This window comes from Narcine bancroftii, unplaced genomic scaffold, assembly GCF_036971445.1.
Source record: "Narcine bancroftii isolate sNarBan1 unplaced genomic scaffold, sNarBan1.hap1 Scaffold_122, whole genome shotgun sequence".
Lineage (NCBI taxonomy): Eukaryota > Metazoa > Chordata > Chondrichthyes > Torpediniformes > Narcinidae > Narcine > Narcine bancroftii.
Window position 1 is genome coordinate 484,545 of NW_027211857.1, and position 22,205 is coordinate 506,749.

General features: G+C 46.0%; 2 protein-coding genes across 2 annotated transcripts; one reads left to right on the forward strand and one right to left on the reverse strand.

Moving 5' to 3' along the window:
* The first annotated feature begins 13,619 nt into the window (after positions 1-13,619).
* LOC138750357 (ice nucleation protein-like) lies at positions 13,620-20,339 on the forward strand. The gene is made up of 2 exons (XM_069912429.1): positions 13,620-13,966; positions 15,597-20,339. Exon 2 carries the CDS (start codon positions 15,713-15,715, stop codon positions 17,129-17,131), a length of 1,419 nt encoding a protein of 472 aa, XP_069768530.1. The 5' UTR covers positions 13,620-13,966; positions 15,597-15,712; the 3' UTR covers positions 17,132-20,339.
* On the reverse strand, positions 17,137-20,137 carry LOC138750361 (spermatogenesis-associated protein 31H1-like). Its single transcript, XM_069912430.1, has 7 exons — positions 20,129-20,137; positions 19,634-19,855; positions 19,323-19,520; positions 19,011-19,161; positions 18,677-18,852; positions 17,811-18,009; positions 17,137-17,147 (listed from the first exon to the last, which is right to left on the reverse strand). Exons 1-7 carry the CDS (start codon positions 20,135-20,137, stop codon positions 17,137-17,139), a joined length of 966 nt encoding a protein of 321 aa, XP_069768531.1.
* Positions 20,340-22,205: the final 1,866 nt, after the last annotated feature.

Genomic DNA, 22,205 nt, shown 5'->3' on the forward strand with positions numbered 1-22,205 from the left:
AATTCTGCAGCCGATGATGTGGCAGGGTGAACTTCCTGAGAGTTGGCGCCTCTATACCAGGCAGTGATGAAACCAGCCAGAATGCTCTCCAAAGTTCACCTGTGGAGGTTAACCGGTGTCTTGGATGAAATACCAAAGCACCTAATACACCTCAGAATGTATAGCCACTGGCGAGCCTTCTTTCTGAATAGATTCTTCATCATCTCCACTGCTGAATCCTCCATGAAGATCAAATCGTGGTCTGCAGACTTCACCCTGATATCCATAATTATCTCCTCTGTTTTGGTGTCATTGAGGGAAAGGATGTCGTTGTTACACATTAGCCAAGCTGATCTACGTCCCTCCTGTACACTTTGTCATTCCATTTGTTATTTGGCCGAGATTTGTCCTGTCATCGGGAAACATGCAGAAAGCAATGGAAATGTGCCTCGCCACATGGTCACGTGTTAACAATAATGAGAGCGATGTGGGCAAAGTACAAATCCTTAGAGTGGGCCTGTGCTGAGAAACTGTGGGGAGGAGACGTAGTTTCCCATTCATACTGGCTGTTGTCTTTGGTTGAGAGAGTTAAGTATCCAATTGCAGAGTGAGGTCCAGGGGGGTGAGAGATTTTACTTCTTGACCAGCTCTGAGTTGATAGCAGTTTTGAAGGACAAGCTGTAGTCAATGAAGAGCACACTTTAGTTCTCAGGGTCAATCTGATATTTACAATAGACAATAGGAGCTGGAGTGGGCCCTTCGGCCCGTCGAGCCAGCACCGCCATTTTACAGATCCTGGCTGATCACTACCATCAATACCCCTTTCCAGCTTTATTCCCATAACCCTTAACTCCTTTGCCCTATGATTTCCCTTTTTGGATCAACAGAGACGACCTAAATGAATTGAATTATGAATTAACCACATGTCGTCTCTTTTGCCTCCCTTGTTGCTCGACGTTCAATATTAATGAGTTGCAAAGATGCTGTTACCCCTAAAAACACTCAATTACTCTGTGATATGGTGGCAGGCCTAACTTTGAATTAATCAGATGTTCTTCCACAGATTCACATTTAAACATTCTATGTCCATGGGCACCTTTAATTCAACATTTTGGTAACATTTAATCACTTGGGCCTTGCTTTATATGTTTGTTTTCTTTAATGGTAGTGAAATTTTATGTACTCACTAAAGAACTTCAGAAGGGAAGGGGAAGGAATTTGGAGTATCGTATGCTCTTTAAATCATGTTCTATTAGACATATGTTATAATTGTTTAAATGTTTATCACTTTATTTCTGTTTGTTATGATATAATGGTTAGACATGATCAATTATTTTTATAATTTGTATTTTATCTGAATCTTCCTTTTTATGTATTACCATTGATTAATGGCTTCTGTTTGTTTCCTGTTTCTTAAAGGCCACTGGAAATATTTTAAAAGAGAGCCTCATGCCTTTGAAGCAATGGGCCTCCTGCCGGGTACCGGATATGAAATGGGCCACCAGCCGGATGTGGAAAGGGCCTCCTGCCAGATGCCGGATGTGGCTTAGTCCTCCTGCCGGATGTGGAATGGGCCTCCATCCGGATGCCAGATGTGAAATGGGCCTCCTGCCGGATGTGGAATGGGACTCCTGCCGGATGCTGGATGTGGAATAGTCCTCCTGCCGGATGTGGAAAGAGCCTCAATCCGGATGCCGGATGTGCAGTGTGCCTCCTGCTGGGAAGGTAATTGTTTACATATTTTTTGGTCTCATGCACCTATTTCCACTTTTTGTGAAGATACCTTTCATATCTTGTCAGGTTCAGAATCAGGATTTATTGTCAAGAACATGTCCTAATATTTGGTGATTTGGGGCAGCAGGATGGAGCAAACATTCATCTTATAACCATCGTTCAGAACTACTCTTAAAAATAAATTTAACAGTGCACAAAAAAGCAAGGCTGTGTCTTTGGCTCATTGATTATACAGGATCTGGTGGCATCAGGGAAGAAACTGACATTGTGGCATTGACCTCTATTCCTCAGGCTCCAGTACCTTATCCAATGATAGTAGAGTGAGGAAGTTATGGTCATGTATAGATTCTGACTGGAGTGAATTCTGGTGCCTGTGATGTTACATGGAGAGTTAAACACCCTCTCGAAATTATCATTTTCCTGAGAGATGGCACCTCGAAACCAGGCAGTGATGCAACCTACCAGAATGATCTGCATAGTACACCTGTGGAGGTTAAGGTGTGTCTTCATTGTGATAAGGAATCTAGTCAGGTACATCTCACAGTATAGCCAATGGTGAGACTTTTTTGTGAAAGCATCACCATGGAGGCTCCATGACAGATCCTCAGAGTTTTAATGCTTAGGAATTTGACGTTCGCGAACATCTGCACTCCTGAGACCTCTGTGAAGACTGGGTCATGTTCTTTTGACTTCCTGCAGAATCCAAAATCTTATCTTTTATTTTGTTGACATTGAGTGAAAAGTTTGATTTGTTAGCAATCAAACAGCTGATCTATGTCCTTCCTTCTTCGCTTCATCATTGCCATTTATTATTTGCTGACAATTGTGGTGTCTTCCGCCAACATGTCGATAGCAATGGAATTATGGCTCACCACACACAGTCATGGGTTTACAGAGAGTAGAGCAGGGGGTTAAGCACACATCCTTGGACTGCGCCTGTGTTGATGATCAGTGGGAAAGAGACCTTGTTTCCAATTCGTCCTGACTGTGGTTTTCCAATGAGAATGTCAAAGATCCAATTGTAGAGTAAGGTACAGAGGGATAAAGTTAGTTGATTTTTGACCAGAACTAAGGAAACAATGGTATTGAAGGACATCCTGAAGTTGATAACTCATCCAAAATTGCTCCTTTTGGATCAACAGAGACAACCTAAATGAATTGAACTATGAATTAACCACATGTCATCTCTTTTGCCTCCCTTGTTGCTCGACGTTCAATATTGATGAGTTAGAAAGATGCTGTTGCCCCTAAAAACACTCAATTACGCTGTAATATGGTGGCAGGCCTTACTTTGAATTAATCAGATGTTCTTCCACAGATTCACATTTAAGCATTCTGTGTCCATGGGCACCTTTATTTCAACATTTTTGTAACATTTAATCACTGGGACCTTGCTTTATATGTTTGTGTTTCTTTAATGGTAGTGAAATTTTATGTACTCACTAAAGAACTTCAGAAGGGAAGGGGAAAGAATTTGGAGTATCGTATACTCTTTAAATCATGTTCTATTAGACATATGTTATAATTGTTTAAATGTTTATCACTTTATTTCTGTTTGTTATGATATAATGTTTAGACATGATCAATTTATTTTTATAATTTGTATTTTATCTGAATCTTCCTTTTTATGTATTACCATTGATTAATGGCTTCTGTTTGTTTCCTGTTTCTTAAAGGCCACTGAGAATATTTTAAAAGAGAGCCTCATGCCTTTGAAGCAATGGGCCTCCTGCCGGGTACCGGATATGAAATGGGTCACCAGCCGGATGTGGAAAGGGCCTCCTGCCAGATGCCGGATGTGGTTAGTCCTCCTGCCGGATGTGGAATGGGCCTCCATCCGGATGCCGGATGTGAAATGGGCCTCCTTCCGGATGTGGAATGGGACTCCTGCCGGATGCTGGATGTGGAATAGTCCTCCTGCCGGATGTGGAAAGAGCCTCAATCCGGATGCCGGATGTGCAGTGTGCCTCCTGCTGGGAAGGTAATTGTTTACATATTTTTTGGTCTCATGCACCTATTTCCACTTTTTGTGAAGATACCTTTCATATCTGCTCAGGTTCAGAATCAGGATTTATTGTCAAGAACATTTTCCTAATATTTGGTGATTTGGGGCAGCAGGATGGAGAAAACATTCATCTCATAACCATCATTCAGAACTACTCTTAAAAATAAAGTTAACAGTGCACAAAAAAGCAAGGCTGTGTCTTTGGCTCATTGATTATACAGGATCTGGTGGCATCAGGGAAGAAACTGACATGGTGGCATTGACCTCTATTCCTCAGGCTCCAGTACCTTATCCAATGACAGTAGAGTGAGGAAGTTATGGTCTGGATGGTGGAGGTTTTCCATGATAGAGACTTTTATTTTAAGACAGCAAGTCATGTATAGATTCTGACGGGAGTGAATTCTAGTGCCTGTGATGTTACAGGGAGAGATAAAAACCCTCTAGAAAATATGATTTTCCTGAGATATGGCACCTCCAGACCAGACAGTGATGCAACCTACCAGAATGATCTGCATAGTACACCTGTGGAGGTTAAGGAGTGTCTTCATTGCAATAATGAATCTCCTCAGGCACATCACACAGTATAGCCAATGGTGAGGTTTTTTTGTGAAAGCGTCACGATGGAGGTTCCATGACAGATCCTCAGAGTTGTAATGCTTAGGAATTTGACGTTCGCGAACATCTGCACTCCTGAGGCCTCCATGAAGACTGGGTCGTGTTCTTTTGACTTCCTGCAGAATCCAAAATCTTATCCATTGTTTTGTTGACATTGAGTGAAAAGTTTGATTTGTTAGCATTCAATCAGCTGATCTATGTCCTTCCTTCTTCGCTTCATCATTGCCATTTATTGTTTGCTGACAATTGTGGTGTCATCCGCCAACATGTCGATAGCAATGGAATTATGGCTCACCACACACAGTCATGGGTTTACAGAGAGTAGAGCAGGGGGCTAAGCACACATCCTTGGACTGCGCCTGTGTTGATGATCAGTGGGGAAGAGACCTTGTTTCCAATTCGTCCTGACTGTAGTCTTCCAATGAGAATGTCAAAGATCCAATTGCAGAGTGAGGTACAGAGGGATAGAGTTAGTTGCTTTTTGACCAGCACTGAGGGAACAATGGTATTGAAGGATGTCCTGAAGTGGATAACTAATCTAATATTGCTCCTTTTGGATCAACAGAGACAACCTAAATGAATTGAACTATGAATTAACCACATGTCATCTCTTTTGCCTCCCTTGTTGATCGACGTTCAATATTGATGAGTTGGAAAGATGCTGTTGCCCCTAAAAACACTCAATTACGCTGTAATATGGTGGCAGGCCTTACTTTGAATTAATCAGATGTTCTTCCACAGATTCACATTTAATCATTCTGTGTCCATGGGCACCTTTATTTCAACATTTTTGTAACATTTAATCACTGGGACCTTGCTTTATATGTTTGTGTTTCTTTAATGGTAGTGAAATTTTATGTAATCACTAAAGAACTTCAGAATGGAAGGGGAAGGAATTTGGAGTATCGTATACTCTTTAAATCATGTTCTATTAGACATATGTTATAATTGTTTAAATGTTTATCACTTTATTTCTGTTTGTTATGATATAATGTTTAGACATGATCAATTTATTTTTATAATTTGTATTTTATCTGAATCTTCCTTTTTATGTATTACCATTGATTAATGGCTTCTGTTTGTTTCCTGTTTCTTAAAGGCCATTGAGAATATTTTAAAAGAGAGCCTCATGCCTTTGAAGCAATGGGCCTCCTGCCGGGTACCGGATATGAAATGGGCCACCAGCCGGATGTGGAAAGGGCCTCCTGCCAGATGCCGGATGTGGTTAGTCCTCCTGCCGGATGTGGAATGGGCCTCCATCCAGATGCCGGATGTGAAATGGGCCTCCTGCCGGATGTGGAATGGGACTCCTGCCGGATGCTGGATGTGGAATAGTCCTCCTGCCGGATGTGGAAAGAGCCTCAATCCGGATGCCGGATGTGCAGTGTGCCTCCTGCTGGGAAGGTAATTGTTTACATATTTTTTGGTCTCATGCACCTATTTCCACTTTTTGTGAAGATACCTTTCATATCTTGTCAGGTTCAGAATCAGGATTTATTGTCAAGAACATGTCCTAATATTTGGTGATTTGGGGCAGCAGGATGGAGCAAACTTTCATCTTATAACCATCGTTCAGAACTACTCTTAAAAATAAAGTTAACAGTGCACAAAAAAGCAAGGCTGTGTCTTTGGCTCATTGATTATACAGGATCTGGTGGCATCTGGGAAGAAACTGACATTGTGGCATTGACCTCTATTCCTCAGGCTCCAGTACCTTATCCAATGATAGTAGAGTGAGAGAGTGAGGAAGTTATGGTCTGGGTGGTGGAGGTTTTCCACGATAGAGACTTTTATTTTAAGACAGCAAGTCATGTATAGATTCTGACGGGAGTGAATTCTAGTTCCTGTGATGTTACAGGGAGAGTTAAACACCCTCTCGAAATTATGATTTTCCTGAGAGATGGCACCTCCAGACCAGGCAGTGATGCAACCTACCAGAATGATCTGCATAGTACACCTGTGGAGGTTAAGGTGTGTCTTCATTGCGATAATGAATCTAGTCAGGCACATCTCAAAGTATAGCTAATGGTGAGGCTTTTTTGTGAAAGCATCACCATGGAGGCTCCATGACAGATCCTCAGAGTTTTAATGCTTAGGAATTTGACGTTCGCGAACATCTGCACTCCTGAGACCTCTGTGAAGATTGGGTCGTGTTCTTTTGACTTCCTGCAGAATCCAAAATCTTATCTTTTATTTTGTTGACATTGAGTGAAAAGTTTGATTTGTTAGCAATCAACTAGCTGATCTATGTCCTTCCTTCTTCGCTTCATCATTGCCATTTATTATTTGCTGACTATTGTGGTGTCTTCCGCCAACATGTCGATAGCAATGGAATTATGGCTCACCACACACAGTCATGGGTTTACAGAGCGTAGCGCAGGGGGCTAAGCACACATCCTTGTGCTGCGCCTGTGTTGATGATCAGTGGGAAAGAGACCTTGTTTCCAATTCATCCTGACTGTGGTCTTCCAATGAGAATGTCAAAGATCCAATTGCAGAGTAAGGTACAGAGGGATAGAGTTAGTTGCTTTTTGACCAGCACTGAGGGAACAATGGTATTGAAGGATGTCCTGAAGTGGATAACTAATCTAATATTGCTCCTTTTGGATCAACAGAGACAACCTAAATGAATTGAACTATGAATTAACCACATGTCGTCTCTTTTGCCTCCCTTGTTGCTCGACGTTCAATATTGATGAGTTGGAAAGATGCTGTTACCCCTAAAAATACTCAATTCCTCTGTGATATGGTGGCAGGCCTAACTTTGAATTGATCAGATGTTCTTCCACAGATTCACATTTAAACATTCTGTGTCCATGGGCACCTTTAATTCAACATTTTTGTAACATTTAATCACTGGGACCTTGCTTTATATTTTGTGTTTTTTAATGTTAGTGAAATTTTATGTACTCACTAAAGAACTTCAGAAGGGAAGGGGAAGGAATTTGGAGTATCGTATACTCTTTAAATCATGTTCTATTAGACATATGTTATAATTGTTTAAATGTTTATCACTTTATTTCTGTTTGTTATGATATAATGGTTAGACATGATCAATTTATTTTTATAATTTGTATTTTATCTGAATCTTCCTTTTTATGTATTACCATTGATTTTTGGTTTCTGTTTGTTTTCTGTTTCTTAAAGGCCACAGAAAATATTTTAAAAGAGAGCCTCATGCCTTTGAAGCAATGGGCCTCCTGCCGGGTACCGGATATGAAATGGGCCACCAGCCGGATGTGGAAAGGGCCTCCTGCCAGATGCCGGATGTGGCTTAGTCCTCCTGCCGGATGTGGAATGGGCCTCCATCCGGATGCCGGATGTGAAATGGGCCTCCTGCCGGATGTGGAATGGGACTCCTGCCGGATGCTGGATGTGGAATAGTCCTCCTGCCGGATGTGGAAAGAGCCTCAATCCGGATGCCGGATGTGCAGTGTGCCTCCTGCTGGGAAGGTAATTGTTTACATATTTTTTGGTCTCATGCACCTATTTCCACTTTTTGTGAAGATACCTTTCATATCTTGTCAGGTTCAGAATCAGGATTTATTGTCAAGAACATGTCCTAATATTTGGTGATTTGGGGCAGCAGGATGGAGCAAACATTCATCTTATAACCATCGTTCAGAACTACTCTTAAAAATAAAGTTAACAGTGCACAAAAAAGCAAGGCTGTGTCTTTGGCTCATTGATTATACAGGATCTGGTGGCATCAGGGAAGAAACTGACATTGTGGCATTGACCTCTCTCTATTCCTCAGGCTCCAGTACCTTATCCAATGATAGTAGAGTGAGGAAGTTATGGTCTGGATGGTGGAGGTTTTCTGTGATAGAGACTTTTATTTTAAGACAGCAAGTCATGTATAGATTCTGACTGGAGTGAATTCTACTGCCTGTGATGTTACAGGGAGAGATAAAAACCCTCTCGAAATTATGATTTTCCTGAGATATGGCACCTCCAGACCATGCAGTGATGCAACCTACCAGAATGATCTGCATAGTATACCTTTGGAGGTTAAGGAGTGTCTTCATTGCGATAATGAATCTCCTCAGGCACATCACACGGTATAGCCAATGGTGAGGCTCTTTTGTGAAAGCATCACCATGGAGGCGCAATGACAGATCCTCAGAGTTTTAATGCTTAGGAATTTGACGTTTGCAAACATCTGCACTCCTGAGACCTCCATCAAGACTGGGTCGTGTTCTTTTGACTTCCTGCACAATCCAAAATCTTATCCTTTGTTTTGTTGACATTGAGTGAAAAGTTTGAATTGTTAGCATTTAACCAGCTAATCTATGTCCTTCCTTCTTCGCTTCATCATTGCCATTTATTGTTTGCTGACAATTGTGGTGTCATCCGCCAACATGTTGATAGCCATGGAATTATGGCTCACCACACACAGTCATGGGTTTACAGAGAGTAGAGCAGGGGACTAAGCACACATCCTTGGACTGCGCCTGTGTTGATGATCAGTGGGGAAGAGACCTTGTTTCCAATTCGTCCTGACTGTGGTCTTCCAATGAGAATGTCAAAGATCCAATTGCAGAGTAAGGTACAGAGGGATAGAGTTAGTTGATTTTTGACCAGAACTGAGGAAACAATGGTATTGAAGGACGTCCTGAAGTGGATAACTAATCTAATATTGCTCCTTTTGGATCAACAGAGCCAAAGTAAATGAATTGAACTATGAATTAACCACATGTCATCGCTTTTGCCTCCCTTGTTGCTCGACGTTCAATATTGATGAGTTGGAAAGATGCTGTTGCCCCTAAAAACACTCAATTACTCCGTGATATGGTGGCAGGCCTAACTTTGAATTAATCAGATGTTCTTCCACAGATTCGCATTTAAACATTCTGTGTCCATGGGCACCTTTAATTCAACATTTTTGTAACATTTAATCATTGGGACCTTGCTTTATATGTTTGTGTTTCTTTAATGATAGTGAAATTTTATGTACTCACTAAAGAACTTCAGAAGGGAAGGGGAAGGAATTTGTAGTATCCTATACTCTTTAAATCATGTTCTATTAGACATATGTTATAATTGTTTAAATGTTTATCACTTTATTTCTGTTTGTTATGATATAATGGTTAGACATGATCAATTATTTTTATAATTTGTATTTTATCTGAATCGTCCTTTTTATGTATTACCATTGATTAATGGCTTCTGTTTGTTTCCTGTTTCTTAAAGGCCACTGGAAATATTTTAAAAGAGAGCCTCATGCCTTTGAAGCAATGGGCCTCCTGCCGGGTACCGTATATGAAATGGGCCACCAGCCGGATGTGGAAAGGGCCTCCTGCCAGATGCCGGATGTGGTTAGTCCTCCTGCCGGATGTGGAATGGGCGTCCATCCGGATGCCGGATGTGAAATGGGCCTCCTGCCGGATGTGGAATGGGACTCCTGCCGGATGCTGGATGTGGAATAGTCCTCCTGCCGGATGTGGAAAGAGCCTCAATCCGGATGCCGGATGTGCAGTGTGCCTCCTGCTGGGAAGGTAATTGTTTATATATTTTTTGGTGTCATGCACCTATTTCCACTTTTTGTGAAGATACCTTTCATATCTTGTCAGGTTCAGAATCAGGATTTATTGTCAAGAACATGTCCTAATATTTGGTGATTTGGGGCAGCAGGATGGAGCAAACATTCATCTTATAACCATCGTTCAGAACTAGACTTAAAAATAAAGTTAACAGTGCACAAAAAAGGAAGGCTGTGTCTTTGGCTCATTGATTATACAGGATCTGGTGGCATCAGGGAAGAAACTGACATGGTGGCATTGACCTCTATTCCTCAGGCTCCAGTACCTTATCCAATGATAGTAGAGTGAGGAAGTTATGGTCTGGGTGGTGGAGGTTTTCCATGATAGAGACTTTTATTTTAAGACAGCATGTCATGTATAGATTCTGACTGGAGTGAATTCTGGTGCCTGTGATGTTACAGGGAGAGATAAACACCCTCTCAAAATTATGATTTTCCTCAGATATGGCACTTCCAGACCAGGCAGTGATGCAACCTACCAGATTGATCTGCATAGTACACCTGTGGAGGTTAAGGTGTGTCTTCATTGCGATAATGAATCTCCTCAGGCACATCACACAGTTTAGCCAATGGTGAGGCTCTTTTGTGAAAGCATCACCATGGAGGCGCCATGACAGATCCTCAGAGTTTTAATGCTTAGGAATTTGGCGTTCGTGAACATCTGCACTCCTGAGACCTCTATGAAAACTGGGTCATGTTCTTTTGACTTCCTGCAGAATCCAAAATCTTATCCTTTGTTTTGTTGACATTGAGTGAAAAGTTTGATTTGTTAGCATTCAACCAGCTAATCTATGTCCTTCCATCTTCGGTTTATCATTGCCATTTATTGTTTGCTGACAATTGTGGTGTCTTCCGCCAACATGTCGATAGCAATGGAATTATGGCTCACCACACACAGTCATGGGTTTACAGAGAGTAGAGCAGGGGGCTAAGCACACATCCTTGGACTGCGCCTGTGTTGATGATCAGTGGGAAAGAAACCTTGTTTCCAATTCGTCCTGACTATGGCCTTCCAATGAGAATGTCAAAGATCCAATTGCAGAGTGAGGTACAGAGGGATAGAGTTAGTTGATTTTTGACCAGAACTGAGGAAACAATGGTATTGAAGGACGTCCTGAAGTTGATAACTCATCCAAAATTGCTCCTTTTTGATCAACAGAGACAACCTAAATGAATTGAACTATGAATTAACCACATGTCGTCTCTTTTGCCTCCCTTGTTGCTCAACGTTCAATATTGATGAGTTGGAAAGATGCTGTTGCCCCTAAAAATACTCAATTCCTCTGTGATATGGTGGCAGGCCTAACTTTGAATTGATCAGATGTTCTTCCACAGATTCACATTTAAACATTCTGTGTCCATGGGCACCTTTAATTCAACATTTTTGTAACATTTAATCACTGGGACCTTGCTTTATATTTTGTGTTTTTTAATGTTAGTGAAATTTTATGTACTCACTAAAGAACTTCAGAAGGGAAGGGGAAGGAATTTGGAGTATCGTATACTCTTTAAATCATGTTCTATTAGACATATGTTATAATTGTTTAAATGTTTATTACTTTATTTCAGTTTGTTATGATATAATGGTTAGACATGATCAATTTATTTTTATAATTTGTATTTTATCTGAATCTTCCTTTTTATGTATTACCATTGATTAATGGCTTCTGTTTTTTTCCTGTTTCTTAAAGGCCACTGAAAATATTTTAAAAGAGAGCCTCATGCCTTTGAAGCAATGGGCCTCCTGCCGGGTACCGGATATGAAATGGGCCACCAGCCGGATGTGGAAAGGGCCTCCTGCCAGATGCCGGATGTGGCTTAGTCCTCCTGCCGGATGTGGAATGGGCCTCCATCCGGATGCCGGATGTGAAATGGGCCTCCTGCCGGATGTGGAATGGGACTCCTGCCGGATGCTGGATGTGGAATAGTCCTCCTGCCGGATGTGGAAAGAGCCTCAATCCGGATGCCGGATGTGCAGTGTGCCTCCTGCTGGGAAGGTAATTGTTTACATATTTTTTGGTCTCATGCACCTATTTCCACTTTTTGTGAAGATACCTTTCATATCTTGTCAGGTTCAGAATCAGGATTTATTGTCAAGAACATGTCCTAATATTTGGTGATTTGGGGCAGCAGGATGGATCAAACATTCATCTTATAACCATCGTTCAGAACTACTCTTAAAAATAAAGTTAACAGTGCACAAAAAAGCAAGGCTGTGTCTTTGGCTCATTGATTATACAGGATCTGGTGGCATCAGGGAAGAAACTGACATTGTGGCATTGACCTCTATTCCTCAGGCTCCAGTACCTTATCCAATGATAGTAGAGTGAGGAAGTTATGGTCTGGATTGTGGAGGTTTTCTGTGATAGAGACTTTTATTTTAAGACAGCAAGTCATGTATAGATTCTGACTGGAGTGAATTCTACTGCCTGTGATGTTACAGGGAGAGATAAAAACCCTCTCGAAATTATGATTTTCCTGAGATATGGCACCTCCAGACCAGGCAGTGATGCAACCTACCAGAATGATCTGCATAGTACACCTGTGGAGGTTAAGGAGTGTCTTCATTGCGATAATGAATCTCCTCAGGCACATCACACGGTATAGCCAATGGTGAGGCTCTTTTGTGAAAGCATCACCATGGAGGCGCCATGACAGATCCTCAGAGTTTTAATGCTTAGGAATTTGACGTTCGCGAACATCTGCACTCCTGAGACCTCCATGAAGACTGGGTCGTGTTCTTTTGACTTCCTGCAGAATCCAAAATCTTATCCATTGTTTTGTTGACATTGAGTGAAAAGTTTGATTTGTTAGCATTCAATCAGGTGATCTATGTCCTTCCTTCTTCGCTTCATCATTGCGATTTATTGTTTGCTGACAATTGTGGTGTCATCCGCCAACATGTCGATAGCAATGGAATTATGGCTCACCACACACAGTCATGGGTTTACAGAGAGTTGAGCAGGGGGCTAAGCACACATCCTTGGACTGCGCCTGTGTTGATGATCAGTGGGGAAGAGACCTTGTTTCCAATTCGTCCTGACTGTAGTCTTCGAATGAGATTGTCGAAGATCCAATTGCAGAGTGAGGTTCAGAGGGATAGAGTTAGTTGCTTTTTGACCAGCACTGAGGGAACAATGGTATTGAAGGACGTCCTGAAGTTGATAACTCATCCAAAATTGCTCCTTTTGGATCAACAGAGACAACCTAAATGAATTGAACTATGAATTAACCACATGTCGTCTCTTTTGCCTCCCTTGTTGCTCGACGTTCAATATTGATGAGTTGGAAATATGCTGTTGCCCCTAAAAACACAACATTACGCTGTAATTTGGTGGCAGGCCTTACTTTGAATTAATCAGATGTTCTTCCACAGATTCACATTTAATCATTCTGTGTCCATGGGCACCTTTAATTCAACATTTTTGTAACATTTAATCATTGGGACCTTGCTTTATATGTTTGTGTTTCTTTAATGATAGTGAAATATTATGTACTCACTAAAGAACTTCAGAAGGGAAGGGGAAGGAATTTGGAGTATCGTATACTCTTTAAATCATGTTCTATTAGACATATGTTATAATTGTTTAAATGTTTATCACTTTATTTCTGTTTGTTATGATATAATGGTTAGACATGATCAATTATTTTTATAATTTGTATTTTATATGAATCTTCCTTTTTATGTATTACCATTGATTAATGGCTTCTGTTTGTTTCCTGTTTCTTAAAGGCCACTGGAAATATTTTAAAAGAGAGCCTCATGCCTTTGAAGCAATAGGCCTCCTGCCGGGTACCGGATATGAAATGGGCCACCAGCCGGATGTGGAAAGGGCCTCCTGCCAGATGCCGGATGTGGCTTAGTTCTCCTGCCGGATGTGGAAAGGGCCTCCTGCCAGATGCCGGATGTGGCTTAGTTCTCCTGCCGGATGTGAATGGGCCTCCATCCGGATGCCGGATGTGAAATGGGCCTCCTGCCGGATGTGGAATGGGACTCCTGCCAGATGCTGGATGTGGAATAGTCCTCCTGCCGGATGTGGAAAGAGCCTCAATCCGGATGCCGGATGTGCAGTGTGCCTCCTGCTGGGAAGGTAATTGTTTACATATTTTTTGGTCTCATGCACCTATTTCCACTTTTTGTGAAGATACCTTTCATATCTTGTCAGGTTCAGAATCAGGATTTATTGTCAAGAACATGTCCTAATATTTGGTGATTTGGGGCAGCAGGATGGAGCAAACATTCATCTTATAACCATCGTTCAGAACTACTCTTAAAAATAAAGTTAACAGTGCACAAAAAAGCAAGGCTGTGTCTTTGGCTCATTGATTATACAGGATCTGGTGGCATCAGGGAAGAAACTGACATGGTGGCATTGACCTCTATTCCTCAGGCTCCAGTACCTTATCCAATGATAGTAGAGTGAGGAAGTTATGGTCTGGTGTGGTGGAGGTTTTCCATGATAGAGACTTTTATTTTAAGACAGCATGTCATATATAGATTCTGACTGGAGTGAATTCTGGTGCCTGTGATGTTACAGGGAGAGTTAAACACCCTCTCGAAATTATCATTTTCCTGAGAGATGGCACCTCCAGACCAGGCAGTGATGCAACCTACCAGAATGATCTGCATAGTACACCTGTGGAGGTTAAGGTGTGTCTTCATTGCAATAATGAATCTCCTCAGGCATATCACACAGTATAACCAATAGCCCTTTTTTTGAATGCATCACCATGGAGACTCCATGACAGATCCTCAGAATTTTAATGCTTAGGAATTTGACATTCGTGAAAATCTGCAGACTCCTTTGTTAATTTGGTGTTGCTTCTGGTATGTGTGAGTTGGTCATTTCCCCAGTAGTCTCTTCCTCCTGCTTGATGTGGAATCCTCCAAATCCCAGATGCCGGATGTGGAATGTTTCTGCTGCATGATGCCGGATGTGGAATGGTCGGCCTGCCAGATGTGGAACAGTCCACCTTTCAGATGCCGAACGTGGAATGTTCCTGCTGCTAGATGCCAGATGTGGAATAGCTTTGCTGCCATATGCCAGATGTGGGATGGTCCTTCTGCCAGATGCCAGATGTGGAATTGTCCGCCTACCAGTTGCCAGATGTGGAATGGTCCGCCTGCCAGGTGCCAGATGTGGGATGGTCTGCCTGCAAGATGTGGAATGGTCTGCCTGCTAGATGTGGAATGGTCCACCTGCCAGGTGCCAGGTGTGGATAGTCCACCTCCCAGATGCCAGATGAGGATTGGTCAGGTGCCTGTTGTGGGATGGTCTGTCTGACAGGTGCCGGATTTGGACTGCGCCTCCTGGCGGATGTCAGCTGTGTAATAGTCCTTCTGGATGTGGAAAGGGCCTGCTAAAGGAAAAGATAGTTTGGGGAATCTCCGATGTTCTTCTACCTTGATCACATTTAATCCTTCTCTGCTTATGGGCTCCTTTTATTCAATATTTTCCTAATTTATGAGATCACTAGAAACTTGCTTTATTATTTTGTGTTTTACTTTAATGGTAGTGAAATTATTTGTACTTACCCGAGAAGTTCAGAAGGTGAGAGGATAGAATTTGTCGTATTATATAATTTTGTGACTTTTTACAATTCGCCATGTTATAATTGTTGAAGTAATTTACAACCTTGTTCTCATTGGACTGTTATGATATTGTGTTTATATAATAGTTTGATTTCTCTTCTCTAACTCTTTCTTCTTTCTGTTTCCAGGTGCTCAATCATTTATCCGACATCCTGTGGACCAGACACTTTCAGAATTTGGAATTTTTTAGAATGTAAAATAATAATATCAGTGGTATTTATAAGTACATTTAAGCTGTTTTCAAATGATCAAAAACAAAGGCACGTCCCAACTAGAAATGCCACTGCACAGGGTGGGGTTACAGTGGCCCTGGGTAGTGGGGTTACGGTGGCTCTGGGTAGTGGGGGTTACGGTGGCTCTGGGTAGTGGGGTTACGGCGGCTCAGGGTAGTAGGGTTACGACGGCTCTGGGTAGTGGGGTTATGGCGGCTCTGGGTAGTGGGGTCACGGCAGCTCTGGGTAGTGGGGTTACGGCGGCTCTGGGTAGTGGGGTTACGGTGGCTCTGTGTAGTGGGGATACGGCGGCTCTGGGTAGTGGGGTTACGGCGGCTCTGGGTAGTGGGGTTACGGCGGCTCTGGGTAGTCGGGTTGAGGCGGCTCTGGCTAGTGGGGTTACGGCGGATCTGGCTAGTGGGGTTACGGCGGCTCTGGGTCGTGGGGTTACGGCGGCTCTGGGTTGTGGGGTTACGGCGGCTCTGGATCATAGGTTCACAGTGGCTCTGGGTCATGAGGTTATGGCGGCTCTCAATCGTGGGGTTACGGTGGCTCTGGGTCATGGGGTTACGGCGGCTCTGGGTCGTGGGATTATGGCGGCTCAGGGTTGTGGGGTTACAACGGCTCTGGGTAGAGGGGTTACAGCGACTCTGGGTAGTGGGGTTACGGCGGCCCTGGGTAGTTGGGTAAGTGCGGCTCTGGGTTGTGGGGTTACGGCGGCTCTGGGTATTGGGGTTACGGCGGCTCTAGGTCGTGGAGATATGGCGGCTCTGGGTAGTGGGGTTACGGCAGCTCTGGATCGTGGGGTCACAGTGGCTCTGGGTCATGAGGTTATGGCGGTTCTCAGTCGTGGGGTTACGGTGGCTCTGGCTCGTGGGGTTACGGCGGCTCTGGGTCGTGGGGTTATGGCAGCTCAGGGTTGTGGGGTTACGGTGGCTCTGGGTAGAGGGGTTACGGCGACTCTGGGTAGTGGGGTTACGGCGGCTCTGGGTAGTTGGGTAAGGGCGGCTCTGGGTTGTGGGGTTACGGCGGCTCTGGGTATTGGGGTTACGGCGGCTCTGGGTAATGGGGTTACGGCGTTTCTGGGTAGTGGGGTTACAGCGGCTCTGGGTAGTGGGGTTACAGTGGCTCTGGGTAGTGGGGTTATGGTGGCTCTTGGTGGTGGAGTTACGGCGGCTATGGGTGGTGGGGTTACGGCAACTCTGGCTGGTGGGGTTACGGTGGCTATGGGTAGTGGGGTTACGGTGGCTCGGGGTTGTGGGGGTTACGGTGGCTCTGGGTCGTGGGGTTATGGTGACTCTGGGTCGTGGGGTTACGGTGGCTCTGGGTGGTGGGGTTACGTCGGCCATGGGTGGTGGTGTTACGACGGCTCTGGGTCTTGGGGTTATGGGGGCTCTGGGTCGTGTGTTTACTGCGTCTCTGGGTTGTGGGGTTATGGTGGCTCTGGGTAGTGGGGTTACGGCGGCTCTGGGTCGTGGGATTACGGCAATCTGGGCCGTGGGGTTACGGCGGCTCTGCGTAATGGGTTACGGCGGCTCTGTGTAATGGGTTACAGCGGCTCTGTGTAGTGGGGCTATGGCGTCTCTGGGTCATGGGGTTACGGCGGCTCTGGGTCATTGGGTTAAGGCAGCTCTGGGTCGTGGGGTGACGGCGCCACTGGGTGGTGGAGTTACAGCGCCTCAGGGTGGTGGGATTACGGCGGCTCTGGTTAGTGGGGTTACGGCGGCTCTGGGTTGTGGGGGTTACGGTGGCACTGGGTAGTGCCGTTACGGTGGCTCTGGGTAGTGGGGTTACAGCGGCTCTGGGTAGTGGGGTTACGGTGGCTCTGGGTAGTGGGGTTACGGTGGCTCTGGGTAGTGGGGTTACGGCGGCTCTGGGTAGTGGGGTTACGTTGTTTCTGGGTGATGGGATTACAGCGGCTATGGGTGGTGGGTTTACGGTGTCTCTGTGTGGTGGGATTACGGCACCTCTGGGTGGTGGGGTTACTGCGGCTCTGGTTAGTGGGGTTACGGTGGCTCTGGGTCGTGGGGTTATGGTGGCACTTTGTAGTGGGGTTACGGTGGCTCTGGGTCGTGGGATTACGGTGGATCTGGGTAGTCGGGTTACGGTGACCCTGGGTACTTGGGTTACGGTGGCTCTGGGTAGTGGGGTTACGGTGGCTCTGGGTAATGGGGTTATGGTGGCACTCGTTAGTGGGGTTTCGGTGGATCTGGGTAGTGGGATTAAGGTGGCTCTGGTTAGTGGAGTTACCCTGGCTCTGGATCGTGGGGTTATGGTGGCTCTGGGTCTTGGGGTTATAGTGGCTCTGGGTAGTGGGGTTACCGTGGCTCTGGGTAGTGGGTTTACAGTGGCTCTGGGTAGTGGGGGTCATGGTGGCTCTGGTTAGTGGATTTACGGTGGCTCTGGGTAGTGGGGTTACGGTGGCTCTGTGTCGTGGGTTTACGGTGGCTCTGTGTAGTGGGGTTACAGTTTCTCTGTGTGGTGGGATTACGGCACCTCTGGGTGGTGGGGTTATGGCGGCTCTGGTTAGTGGGTTTACGGCGGTTCTGGGTAGTGGGGATACGGTGGCTCAGGGTAGTGGGGTTACGGTGGCTCTGGGTCGTGGGGTTACGGTGGCACTTGGTAGTGGGGTTACGGTGGCTCTGGGTCGTGGGGGTTACGGTGGCTCTGGGTCGTGGGATTACGGTGTATCTGGGTAGTCGGGTTACGGTGACCCTGGGTAGTTGGGTTATGGTGGCTCTGGGTTGTGGGGTTATGGTGGCTCTGGGTAGTGGTGTTACGGTGGCTCTGGGTGGTGGTGTTACGGCAGCTATGGGTGGTGGGGTTTCGGTGGCTGTGGGTAATGGGGTTACAGCGGCTCTGGATAGTGGGGATACGGCGGCTCTGGCTAGTGGGGTTACGGCTGCTCTGGATAGTGCGGTTACAGCGGCTCTGGCTGGTGGGAATACGGCAGCTCTGGATGGTGGGATTACGGCGCCTCTGGGTGGTGGTGTTACGGCTGCTCTGGGTAGTGGGGTTACGGCGGCTTTGATTAGTGGTGTTTCAGCGGCGCTGGGTAGTGGGGTTATGGTGGGTCTGGGTAGTGGGGTTACGGTGGCTCTTGGTTGTGGGGTTACGGTGGCTCTTGGTCGTGGGATTACGATGGCTCTGGGTCGTGGAGTTACAGTGGCTCCTGGTCGTGGGATTACGGCGGCTCAGGGTAATGGGGTTATGGCGACACTGGGTAGTGGGGTTACGGCGGCTCTGTGTAATGGGTTACGGCGGCTCTGTGTAATGGGTTACGGCGGCTCTGTGTAGTGGGGCTATGGCGTCTCTGGGTCATGGGGTTACGGCGGCTCTGGGTCATTGGGTTAAGGCAGCTCTGGGTCGTGGGGTGACGGCGCCACTGGGTGGTGGAGTTACGGCGCCTCAGGGTGGTGGGGTTACGGCAGCTCAGGTTAGTGGGGTTATGGCGGCTCTGGGTCGTGGTGTTTCGGTGGCTCTGTGTAGTGTGATTAAGGTGGCTCTGGGTAGTGGGGTTACGGTGGCTCTGGGTTGTCGGGCTACGGTGACCCTGGGTAGTGGGGTTACGGTGCCTCTGGATAGTGGGGTTACGGTGGCTCTGGGTCATGGGGTTACAGTGGCTCTGGGTCGTGGGGTTACGGTCGCTCTGGGTAGTGGGGTTACGGCGGCTCTGGGTCGTGGAGTTACGGTGGCTCTGGGTAGTTGGATTACGGTGGCTTGGGTAGTGTGGGTACGGTGGCTCTGGGTAGTTTGGTTACGGTGGCTCTGGGTAGTCGGGTCACGATGACTCTGGGCAGTCGGGTTATTGTGGCTCCGGGTAGTGGGGTTACGGTGGCTCTGGAGAGTGGGTTTACGGTTGCTCTGGGTGGTTGGGTTATGGTGGCTAGGGTAGTGGGGTTACGGTGGCTCTGGGTAGTGGGGTTACATTGGCGCTGGGTAGTGGGGATTACTGTGGCTTTGGTTAGTGGGGTTACGACGGCTCTGGATAGTGGGGTTATGGTGGCTCTGTTTAGTGGGGTTATGGTGGCCTGGGTAGTCGGGTTACGCTGGCTCTGGGTAGTGGGGTTACGGTGATTCTGGGTAGTTTGGATATGGTGGGTCTGTGAAGTGGGGTTATGGTAGCTCTGGGTAGTGGGGTTATGGTGGCTCAGGGTGGTGGGGTTGCGGCGGCTCTGGATGGTGGGGTTATGGCGTGGTGGGGTTACGGTACCTCTGGGTGGCGGTGTTATGGCGGCTCTGGGTCATGGGGTTAAGGCAGCTGTGAGTAGTGGGGTTATGTTGGCTCTGGGTAGTGGGGTTACGGCACCTCTCGGTGGTAGGGTTATGGCGGCTCTGGTTAGTGGGTTTACGGCGGCTCTGGGTGGCGGTGTTATGGCGGCTCTGGGTAGTGGGTTTAAGGCAGCTGTGGGTAGTGGGGTTACGTCGGCTCTGGGTAGTTGGCTTACGGGACTCATTTAAGGACTCTTATGCTTAGATTTTAGCTATTTTTTTCCAATGTATTGTACACTTTGTTTACAGTTCTTCATGTGTTTACATGTGTATGTTGTGTACAGTTTTTTAGACTTCCAATAAGTGGTATTTGTGTCTGTCCAGAGGAAAAATGAATCTCTGAGTTTTTATGTGTGTACTTGCCAATAAATCGGAATCTATATGGCACCATTTGTTCCCAATTGTTCTTTATTTGTTTCCCTGCGTAGGTTGAGTTGGTTCTTTTTGGCATGACCAAGAAGTGATAACTCTGCCTCGCCTACAGGAACAAGAATCTCAGGGTTGAATGTGACGTCATGCACTGAACTCGACAGTCAATCTGTAGTTGGCCCAAAGGGCCTGTTTCTACGCTGGGAAACTTTATGACTCTGTGAAAAAATCTGAGTGGCGGGAAATAATTTTTTTCAGGGAATGCCACAGTAAAGTCTGGAAATTCAAACTGTGTTTAATTGCAATGATTCAGCAAAAATATGAGGAGAATTAGGATCAGTTGTTGGGAGAGAACAGGGAAGCAGAGCTCAAGTCCCCTCCTTTCCTGTCACAAGGAAATACAAGACCACGAGAGAAGGTCCCACGGACATTGAGCCATGTGCACGGTGCACAGGCTTTGTTGGGAAGAGTTGGAGCTGAAGCAGGGGCCCTCACCAAAGCCACATCTGTCCCCATCTTTATCACCATCCTGACTGGGACTGTTGGAACCCTCCTTATTTGCTCAACAGCATTGAACACAGAACATTCCGGCACAGACCGGCCGTTCAGTCCACGATGTTGTGCTGACCGACGTAAACCTACTCCATAACAATCTAACCCCTCCCCACCTTACACCCGTCACCCTTTATTATCCTTACATCCATCTGCCTGTCAAAGAGTCTTCAATGTCCCGGTTGTCCCAGCCTCGATCACCACCCTCGCCACTACATTCCAGGCAGCACCACTCTCTGTGTGGACAAATGAAAGAGTCAGATCTCTCTCACATTTCCAAGAGTTAAGATTCAATTTATTGCCATGTAATAAAGACAGTGCAACATTACACAAAATTTGTTTTTCATCTGCTGTAGGGCAGACAGATTTGACATTGGCAGAAATTGCTTGAAGCACCTCTTTACAGTCAGAGAAAGAGAAGCAAATGAGACCTTCCCAGAGTCACTGAGCGTCCGTCAATTTGCTTCCAACCCTCCCATAGCCCCTGTTACCACACAGAATCTAGTCCAAACCATCAGCAGCTTGAGCTCCAGATCTGAGCCCCCATCATGATGAGGAACCCTTCAGGGACCTCGGTCCCCTCTCTCATCCTGCTTCAGATCCCTGGATCCCCTTCGGCCAGTCTTGAGCCAGTCTCCTGCAGTCCTGTGAATCCCTCAACTGCACTCGTCAGCAGCTCACAGCCTGAGGAGTTTCCTTCCCTCGAATCGCCCCCACCCCCCCCCCCCCCCCGCCTGTGGGTTCAACGACAGAACCCCTCTCTGGGCTGCCTCTGTGATCCTGTCCCAGGGGTCACCTCCTCTGCATCTCCTTCTTAAACCGGGGTGGGCTCCTCATTTCCTGGTGCCCTGAGCCAGTCCTCTGCTTCCCCGAAGTCTCTCACCTCTCCTGGCTGCTGCCAATCATAGGCCCTGCTATCCTGGAGGCGGCCCCCACGGCTGCAGTATTTTTCAAATAAAACCAGCGTCAGGTCAATGTACAGGTTTTTAAAGCCTGTCCGGATCCAACAGCATTCAGACTGGATGGTAGGAGCCCACAACGGAGCCCTGGGTTTCCGCTCTCCATGGGTCTGCAGTTCTGCCAGTGCTGCCATGTTCTCCCAGTCCCAGCTCTCTGAACAGTCAGGGTACCAAGGCTGTGTGGAGAAGCAGGGGAGTGGGGCGGTGGGAGAATGGATCAGTTCATGATGAAATGGTGGAGCGGACTCGATGGGCTGAATGGCCGACCTGCTCCTAGGTCTCATTGTCTCATCTTTTGCAAAGTACAGACATGATTTTTAAACTAAAACACACAATTTGTAAATCACAGTTTGGGCTTTTTAAATGAAAACTG

Excerpts from the sequence above, each read along its gene's own strand:
- LOC138750361 (XM_069912430.1), bottom strand. Across the intron at positions 19,162-19,322 it reads CCCCACTACCCAGAGCGACC|AGCCACCGAAACACCACGAC; the intron begins GTAACCCCACGA and ends CACACTACACAG. Across the intron at positions 18,853-19,010 it reads CCCAATGACCCAGAGCCGCC|GAGCCACTGTAACTCCACGA; the intron begins GTAACCCCATGA and ends TCCCACGACCAG.
- LOC138750357 (XM_069912429.1), top strand. The coding sequence starts at position 15,713 with ATGATCAAAAACAAAGGCACGTCCCAACTAGAAATGCCACTGCACAGG.